At 40.1% G+C, this 9,953-nt stretch overlaps 1 protein-coding gene across 1 annotated transcript in view; it reads right to left on the reverse strand.

The window, feature by feature from the left end:
• The window catches only part of LOC122797751 (solute carrier family 22 member 13-like), an 843,707-nt gene extending 835,550 nt beyond the window's left edge, over positions 1-8,157 (reverse strand). The window contains exon 1 of the mRNA XM_044066275.1: positions 7,783-8,157. Coding sequence (XP_043922210.1) covers positions 7,783-8,157 — 375 coding nt within the window. The remainder of the gene's footprint in view (positions 1-7,782) is intronic.
• Positions 8,158-9,953: the final 1,796 nt, after the last annotated feature.

Genomic DNA, 9,953 nt, shown 5'->3' on the forward strand with positions numbered 1-9,953 from the left:
GCAGTGCGTTGTTGCAGGTTTTGAAGGCTCCTTCCCAAAAGTATCCAGTGATGGAGTCTCAGGACATCAATGATTGCAGCTGTCTCAGCTTCTGAGAATGGCAGGTTCCATCTTCTGTACATCCCATCTGAAAGACATGAACAGGAGAACACACCACAGGACCGCATACATTGGCCACCATTATGTATAGACCTTGTACATCGACTTTTGCCAGCAGTATCCACCAGTAATACCCATATCATACTCCCACCATCTATCAGCACAGTATGTGTATGGGTATTGGCAACATACTAGCATTACAGCATGTGTTGCCCCCTGATCCTGATGTTTCATGTTCCCCCCAATGAGGACCATTAATGTGCATAATTCTCTGTTCATTATTCACATCACACAGCACATCCAGCAGCTGAAAACATCAGAGAGGTTCCCACCAGGGAATACCAAGCCATTAAACATCTACTGTACACCTATAGGCTATAAGCCCAACCCTCTACCCAGTTTCATACATACTCTTCAGGAGTGACCTCACTGTGGCATGCAAGGTAATCATGGACTCCACATTGCTGGGACTGCTGTACGAGTGCAAGTCATGTTCCACTGTGTTAACACTCACATACACATACACACACACACCCTCAAACTGGTGAGTTATCTGAACTGGCCTTGTTGGCAGCTCATATGTGTGTCCCACACAATCACCCTGCGGTGGAATGGGCACCCAGTCCACATCAGGCAGGGTAGCTACTGACACCTTTGTAGATGTAACCTGGTCAACTGGATGGTTAACAGCACATACACTCTTGGGATACCACCTGTGTCCCTGTTGGACAGGGACATCATCTGTTGCCTTGCCTACACATGGGCTAAAATGTGGCCTAGGCATATGGCTGCTAAGGACCCATAGCCTAGTATTTTTACTACTATAATTATTATTATTATTATTACCTATCGGCAGTTATTAGTAACCTCATATGGTACGAGGAATACCAGAAATGGCCTGAGTACTGTGACAGACTGTGTTCTTATGTGTCCACACACATCACTGCCATTGACTATTGGGTGTCCCCTATGGGCAACGTTACAGTACAATGTCATCCAGCCTACATCCGACAAATTGGTGAGTGCCACTACAGGTGCGTGTGGACATTCCAGAAACATCTGAGGTACACAATAACAGAGAGCAGTACATATCTGGTGTAGGGTGACCTCCTCATAGGTGTCTGACATCTGCAGTACCTGGATGTTTGTGGAATGTGTACATGTGCCTGATAGATGTAGACCCCCCCTGCCAGACAAATGTGTATTTTCAGACACCAATTGAACAATACGCAATGGTTGTCCACAGACTTTGGGGAATGTGTCTGTGACATGCAAGACCCCTAGAGACACACTAATGGTACATGAATATCTGGTACTGTATCCATTCCCGTACATTGTATGTTCAGTATGTATGCCCTACTACTGAGCCAGACCCAGCATCCCCCCATTACTCACACCTATAACCTGCTGTCCTGCTACTGGGGCTAACCAGGTATACTAGCCAACGGTGTCATGCAATCAGATACAATTGTGGAGTAGACAGTGACCTAGCCAGAGTATATCAGGAATGGTCAGGGAGACCTGGACAATCTATGAAATAATCCTGTATAACATTCGCAGACTGAGGGGGCCTTAATGACAGTACATGATGTGATATGCCAGCTGTATCCACCAGTATGTAATGTCAGTGTGACGACCCTGCACTGACCCAGTAGTCAAGGAGCCTCAATCATCACCACTAGCACCAGTGAGGGATGTACACAATGGGAGGATGACAAGTACACACACAGTAAAATACAATTACCCTTCAGAGCACACAGAGATCACAGTCAGTCTGGGGCTGGTTTCTCCCTCTCTCTCCCCAGATCCCCAGTAAGACTCCCCACTGGTACAGCTATACAGTTAACATCTCATCAGAGTGGTCAAGCCAAAACGTTCATCACCCTCTCTGTCCAACTAGTGTGTGTCCCTGCCCAAGTAGCTGACACACACACTTTGATATTTGATTTATAAATCAAACACACACACTCCTGGGAAAGTCTGGCACAGGTTTACTAGCTGTGCCCCCTTCTGCCCAGAATAAAAGGTAGTTATGACTGCCACAATCCAGCTCTTTATCAGCTACTGTAAGGCCCTTACCAAAGGGTGATGAATCTTATCCTACTGTGTGATGTGCCTACTATCCAAATGGTAAGTGTGACCAAGACCAAGGCTATTGGAGTGGGCTATACAGGTCACCAAATACATATGCAAGTACTCTAACAGCTTACTTAGCTCGAAAAATACCAGCCACAATTACAAGGTTTAACTATATTTAATAATAACTAATAAAGGAACAACAAAATGCTCAATCAATACAGTAACTACAGAGTTCAGAATCACAGGAAATATTTTAAGACAACATTGCAGGACAATCTCAAATAAATGCAGAAAACATCTAAAGTAATCTTTACTATATTCCCTTATATATCTAAGGAAAATTACTTTTCCTTAGTTCCTTAATATTAGCAAGGCAAATGCAGATGAGTTAATGTTCTCAGATACAAAGACAAATACAAAATGCTAATGTCTTTCTCTGAGACAGGTCTGAAATTAATAATCAACATTACTGCTGGGTTAGCTCAGATTACATCACTCTTTGTCACCTGCCTTCAGTTCCCAGGTTAACAGCAACTAACATACATTTTAACATCTCTGCATCAGAAGTACATATCTCTCAGATGTTTGTCTAGAACTGGAATTTATAGCACAGTTAAACACTTTTACATTTTCAACCTAATAATTATTTATGTTTCAAGACAATACAAAAGCCTCTAGCTGTATTTATTTATTTATTTATTTATTTATATTTGTTGACCAGGAGTGTCCGACTGGATGTAGGCCCCTTTTTCAGCAGAGGCCCGGGGAGAAAAGCTCCACAGTTAAAATAAACAGACAGTAGTTACATTGGATTACATAGCGATTAACAATTTACATAGCAATTACTTACAACATATTTACAGATGAAGAACATAGTAATTAGTAGACAACTAGAAAATAGCTGTAGACATTTATGTCTGCTTGCTGCACTGAAACTGAGATAACACATTCGTAAAACATGTTCAGCTTATTTTCTTGAAGTTTTGCAAGTTCTCTCTGTATGTTCGAGGCTTCCAGCTTCTCTAGTATTAATATATACATTTGATCAGGTAATAGTTTATATACATTTCTGTTTTTGTCCAGTATGGTTCACTGTGGTTACATTCTTGAAGAGCAGTCATACCTCTCAACCTCTTAGAGCAAGACATCTGGACAAAGGTACAAATAAAGGGAGGGACAAAGGCCCAAAAATAGTGACACTTTTTAAATATTGCTCTTACAAACCTAGAAAGTTGATAGAATAACAGGTTTTGCATTTGCGTGAATTTTTTGAAGGATATGACGTCTGACATTCAGATGTGTGCTATTATTTTATGACTTCAACCTTTAATGCTTTCCCAGTGATTTTCCAGAAAAAAACAGAAATGTATGAGAAACTGACTAAAAATATGAGGCAAAAATGTGGGCATTCTGCAAAAATGGACAGTTGAGAGGTATGAGCTCAGTACATAACATACAGTTCAATACACACTTCTGCACCAGTAGTTTAATATCCACATAACATATAGTTTCTATTACATTTGTAAGACAAGCATACGAATCATATTAATATTCACAAATAACATATGATTATTTACAAAATTCCAGACAGCTGGGCTGGCAGTGTCACAGTCAGTACAGATAATCCAGTAGTAGTCATATGTGAGCTGACTATTGCTGGGGTGACTCAGGGGCCAGAGCTGTGATCTATGTCACTGCAGACAAAGCCATCAGGGATGGCCATAGGTGCTGGACAGCAGACTAACAGCAACATGACAGTCCAGGAAGTGTTGTTGAGACCTACTGTTTAAATTCCTATTTCCCATGACTGCATCCACCATCTGCATTCCATTACATGCTTAATTGTATGACACACCTGGTATAGTGCTGTACTCCTTTGTGAGAAGAAATCCACTTGTAGTGTTGTAAAGAATCATAGTCTGTCTTCATGAAGAAAGTGTCAGACCTGTTTACCATAGGCAGCAGCTTGACTTTTGCAGGTAATGCCCATGAACAGGTGATGGCCTGTGCATCATTCTAAGGCTCCCACTTGCTAAATGCATCCAGAACAACTGGGTGGCCTTTCCATTAGCCAATGGCATGTCAACACAGTGCTATAATAAAGGCCTTCATGTGAGCATTGCCCCTTTTCCTGGCCTGTGAGGAGGACATTATCGAGGTGCGGCAGCTACAGCATCACACAGGGTAGGTGAAAATACTGTCCACTGTTTGGATTGATGTGTTATGTCCACCGTTTTGCATGCTATGTCTGCCCATTGTAACAGACTTTCAGATTTTGTAGCAGTGTACTGTGTAAATGTGTGTTGAGGTGAGTAAGGAGACAGGCAGATGTGAGTGTCATACATCCTTTTCTATCTCATTGTGTATGCTGCTACAGTTGATGCTAGTCCATCAGCTGTGCATGTTTGTAGGGGGAGACTGTGACACATGTCCCTTAAAACCTCAACATTCCCCCTAATCCTTTATGTTTGGCTGTTGTATGGATGCCCTGCTCTAGGTGTTTGGGAGCAATGTTAGGTCTGTAAGGGTCCCCTCTGTGCCCGCTCCCAGGGTTGGGATGGGCCCCATACCCTAAGGCTGTTCCACCCAAGGGTGGTGCATGACCAACGGAGGTGACAGCTCCAGGTTGGGTCCCAGATGTGCTGAGACCCAGTGCCATGGCCAGATGAGGCGGGGCAGGCAGATCCGCTGGGATCTGCCTACCCAAATGTGCTATGGTGTTGAGGTTTGTCAAAGTGTAGTGGTTAGTCATGAACAGAACATTTCAACATTAGTTATAACAGCATGCATGGGTGTTCCAATTAACCCAGAACAATAGAATTGAAAAAAATTGCATAGCAAATGGAACACATGCATAAATGAAATAACAGTCATTACTGTAACAGCATACCAGCAACAGTTATGGCAACAGGCCACCATCAGTGGGATTTGAAGAAGGTATGTTAGTATGCAACCATTGAAATATATGAACAGTAATACAACACAAGTCCCAACATTAGGTTTTAAGAAGAACATACCCGTAGTATATGAATAATAATTAGTGATGCAGATAAGGGGTGGAGGAGAGAAAAACAGTCCATTACCAACTGTATAGGCTATATTTTTCACAACAGTACTACTTAATACACTACAGGTCTGCCCTCACTTAACATCTACCTAAGGCCTATAGCTCCTGTAATTGTATGGTGCAAGTTGTGACAACTGTAGGCACATGACTAGAGGGGACTCGTACATGTTAGGGTTACATATATGACTAACAAGGTGTACCCTGCACTGATGTTGTGTGAGTATGCTACTGGCATACTTCTACTGGATTTATATCTGTGTCCAAGGCTACTGGCAACTGTGATCACTAGCCATGACAGTGTGACACTTGAGAGACATGTATTGGAAAGAGTGCATGGAGTATATAGCTATCCTGCTGTCATTTGTCGGCATGGGGTTGGACACTGGAACATTTCTACACAGTTTATTAGTATACCCTTCATACAGCTAATACAAACGTCTTTACCTGTAAGCCCTGTGGAGAAAATATCTGTTAACACCTCCTGACTGTTTCTACAAATAGTCAGGATTACCTGTGTGTAACTATAAACACATCTTAGTAGCAGTCCCTGGATTAAGCCCATGGTCTCTGTGTGCAAAAATGAACAACATATCTATTTCTTATCACATTGAGATACTGGGGCACTGTTGTTTGCTGCTTGACTGATTTGTGCCTAAAACTCACTTGGTTACAGAGCCTGACCTTGTAATATAAGTGGAGTGTCATAGAAGACAGTAGTGACATTTGAACATACATGCCTGAGAGTCATACATGCTAGATAGTTAGATAGTTAACGAACTGTGTATTAATACTTTGAATGTAGGTGTACACATTTAACTCCTAGTGGATGTGATTATGTGTGATTATGTGTGATCTGTACAGACCATAGCAGGGTGCCTGGTTACATACCTGAACCATACACATTTGCACATCATATGTTTGCAGTCTCCACCTATTACAGTCTCATACTTGCCTGCATCAGCCTACCTACATTCAGGACTACATATAGCTGAAATGCAAAGGTTAACACAAGACAATGCTGCAGGGAACATACTATAATACATTATATATAATGTTATTCCTACACTGAGTTTATTAAATCCAGGGGAGTATGTATCTAATATACTACAAAGCAGCCTTCAGCAGCAGGTTACTCATTTGTGATTGTTTTCACCCAGACTATTGTTGAAGAGGCCCATTTTTTTGGCTTGGTCTACTAATGCAATTAATAAATGTTCAAATAAATAGTCATTCATCTGCAGAACATTTGTGTACAATGTCAAATAAAATTTCTTACATTAGAAGATATGGGGTGATAATGAATGAGCCCAAAGAGCAGTTCTCATGCCTGTGTTTTGTTAGTCATCCGTTTGAAGTAAGAACAGCATTCCAAAGTGTGCCATGTGCTGCTTGGCCATCTTTTGTGTTCAGAGTACTCTGTCATCAATGTGGTCTCTCCTTTTTAACATTTTTGTCCATACTCTTTCAGCGATAATATTAACACCTTGGTTTAAATGTTTAGTTGCAGCTATCATTAAAGGACCAACACGATCATAAAGAATTATCAGTACTTACTTACTATCGCAACCACATTCCAAACAGCTGGATAATACGTAACTGCCGATAGCAGCTTAGTAACTACTTTTAGGCTTTCTCCCCACTTCTTGACTAGCAGGTTGAGTTCCGTTAAATAAGGAGCCAAATCATCTGAAGTAAAAGAAGTTTATAACTCTTAATTATTGTCATTATTCATTAAGTGTAATTCACCCTCTATCCTCCAAACGTCACTAGTTTTACGAGGGATTAAGAGGGGCAGAGTTAAAATTTGAGTCAAAATCAGGGACGTCCCTGATAATCAGGGACAGTTGAGAGGCACTGTCTCTCCCAAACCCATGCGTGTACTCCAAAAGTAACCGCTCCTTCACTAAGAATGAATGAACCAGACTGCGGTCTTTAATATGTTGCCCTATAGAAAGCGCAACGGATTTGGGTCTGATTTCGAAACCTGTGCAAGTGTACCTGTGCTTTGTTCAAATGTTCTTCGTTGGACTTTCTTCAGAAGTAATTGTGGGGGGTCGTTTTCACTTTTTAGTTTATCTTATTTATGGGCGAAGAGCTGACCATTCTGTTCAACACACTCTTGTTGGCTGGCACTCTGCTGAAGTCAGCGAATTACCCTTCCGAAGGACAACTTATTTCACTAACAATTAACAATATGGAAAAACAGTGCATTCTGTTACGAAATACCTCACATTACTAATACATCGTATTAACAACAAAACCGCTGCAAATGTTCCCCCAGGCTGGCCCCAGCATAACCAGTCACCATTGCCTGGTAATTCTTTCACAAAGCCAAATATTAGCCAGTCAGGCATAAACAACCCTGAATTGCTATCGGCAGTTACGTATTATCCACCTGTTTGAATGTGGTTGCGATAATACGTAAAGAAAACTCAGCTCTAAAGCAACACCCAATAAAGTAAAATTAAAATAATAAAATAATGTATTTGCTACAAGAATGCTTCCTTTTAAGCTTAGGTAAACCAAATAATACAAACCTCACTTGCAGTTGTGTATATATCCTCGGATGTGTCATATTCCCAGCCTGTCTGACATTCAGTTGTCGAATTGATGCCATATTTTTTAATTAAGTCAATATCCCAGTGCACAGGAGTATACATCCAACATTCTTCATAGAAGCCATCCTGTTTCTTTGGAATGGTTAAACTCAGTTGCTCTTCTTTGCTTATATTTGGGTTTATGTTTAATATCCAGCTAGTATTACAGTGATGGGGTACAACTAAATCAGTAAAGACTTGCACAAATATCTGCATCCCCAATACTATACTTGGCAAGCAGACTGAAAGCAACATGAATTTTTGAAAGAGACCAAACTCGCCAACAAATTTAAGAATTTCATCAAAGTCTGCCATTACGAACACTGTGCGTTATGGATATTTAAATATAGCACCGTAAAGTTTTAACAGTTAATATTTAACCAAGCACATTTCCCTTTACTCTGTTATCCCTGCATAGGCAATCCAGTGAAGTGATTTACCAGTCATATATTGTACTGTTGGTCTTAGAGCACGGTCATCATTTTGGGAACCTCATTTAAATTAGTTTTATTTACAGATCGCTCCTGTTCTGTATCATGTCTAAGGCTTTCAGGAGGAGAAAGTTGATCTGTACAAAACCAAAACAGATATAGAAACAAACTACGGATAGACAGATAGAAATAATGATAAATAGGCAGTAATATAGCTAGATACTTCCATAACAAATGTCCCTGTAGTTCTGCAATAGACCGAAGTTCTGCAGGAGCGTATCTAGAACTTACTTCCTAATGCTTTCGTACTTCCGAAGCAGCAACGTTTGTAGTAATATTTCAGAGAACCGACCCCCTTTCAGGACACCAGACATCTTAAAATCCGACCTCCTTTCAGGACACCAGACATCTTAAAATATATATAAAGAAATGTGTATCTCATTTCACTTAGAGGGCCGTATAGAGTGGGATGTGCCGGTTTCTTATTAAGCGTAGGAAGAGTGAACATTCCAAAGTGAAATCCCTACTTGAAACGAATCTTTGGTCTGCATTATATTATTACCTAGTAAAGGTTTTCCCGTATTGTAACACAATGTTGATTTGCAGAATGTGCGTCAGCATTGCAGCATCTAGTCTTTCAGGGTGAAATGACTTTTATTTTTTTATGAAGTTTGATGGCTTATGTTTGGTAACTGAAAAGATGTTTGCGTGAGCAGCAACAAAATGTGAAAATGGTAGAAAATATTTTAGGAGCATACCTCTCAAAGTCTTAGAGCAAGAAATCCAAAGTTATAAATAATGGGGGGGGGGGGGGGGGCAAGGGCCCAAAATAGGGGACATTTTAAGTATTACTCATAAACTCAAAACGTTGATTAATAGGTTTGCATTAGCATGGATTTGCTGAAGGGTACGATTTTCTGAATAGATCCTCAATAATTTGCAAGAAAACCAAACATTTTGTGGAACAGACCAAAAATATGTTGCCAAAATCAGGATATTATATGAAAATCTGGATAGTTGACAGAAATGTTTAGGAGCTAAATACATTCGAACTGCAAATACATAAAAACAAGAGCAATGTCCCATAGTAAATCTCTATTGTAGCCCACATGCAAGTGTTATGCTCCTGCAGTTAAGCTTGGCAACGAATCTTTAAATAGTTTTTACCGATTACTAATCTGTACCTTTCTACCTCCCAGCACAAGAAATGGGGGCAGAACCAAAAATAATGAGGACAAAGTCATAAAATCGGGTACATATTTGAAATAATCTCTTATAAACTTAAAAAGTTGCTATAATAACACATTTTGCTTTAACATGACTGTGCTGAAGGAAATGAAGTCCGAAACTCAAACGTATTATTATTTAGTGACTTCAGTCCATAATGACTTGTTAGGAAACCACAAATGTTATGAGGAATAGACAAAAAAATATGACCACAAATTTGGACATTCTGCAGAAATCTGGAGAGCTGAGAAGCTGGTTGTCAAAAACTTTTTAGCATTAACAAGGGCTGCATCCTACATTTTTCAAGTCAGACTTCAACTTAAAGGACAACAATGGGATTCTATTATTAAATGCTCAACTTCTCTGTCCTTTTTCTCACTATTTACAGTCACTGCTATAAATAAACAACAGTACAGCATTTAAAATATTTAAATTGACTGCTTCCCTCCACAA

This window comes from Protopterus annectens, chromosome 3.part1 (genome assembly GCF_019279795.1).
Source record: "Protopterus annectens isolate FY-2018-M chromosome 3.part1, PAN1.0, whole genome shotgun sequence".
NCBI classification, from domain to species: Eukaryota; Metazoa; Chordata; order Ceratodontiformes; family Protopteridae; genus Protopterus; species Protopterus annectens.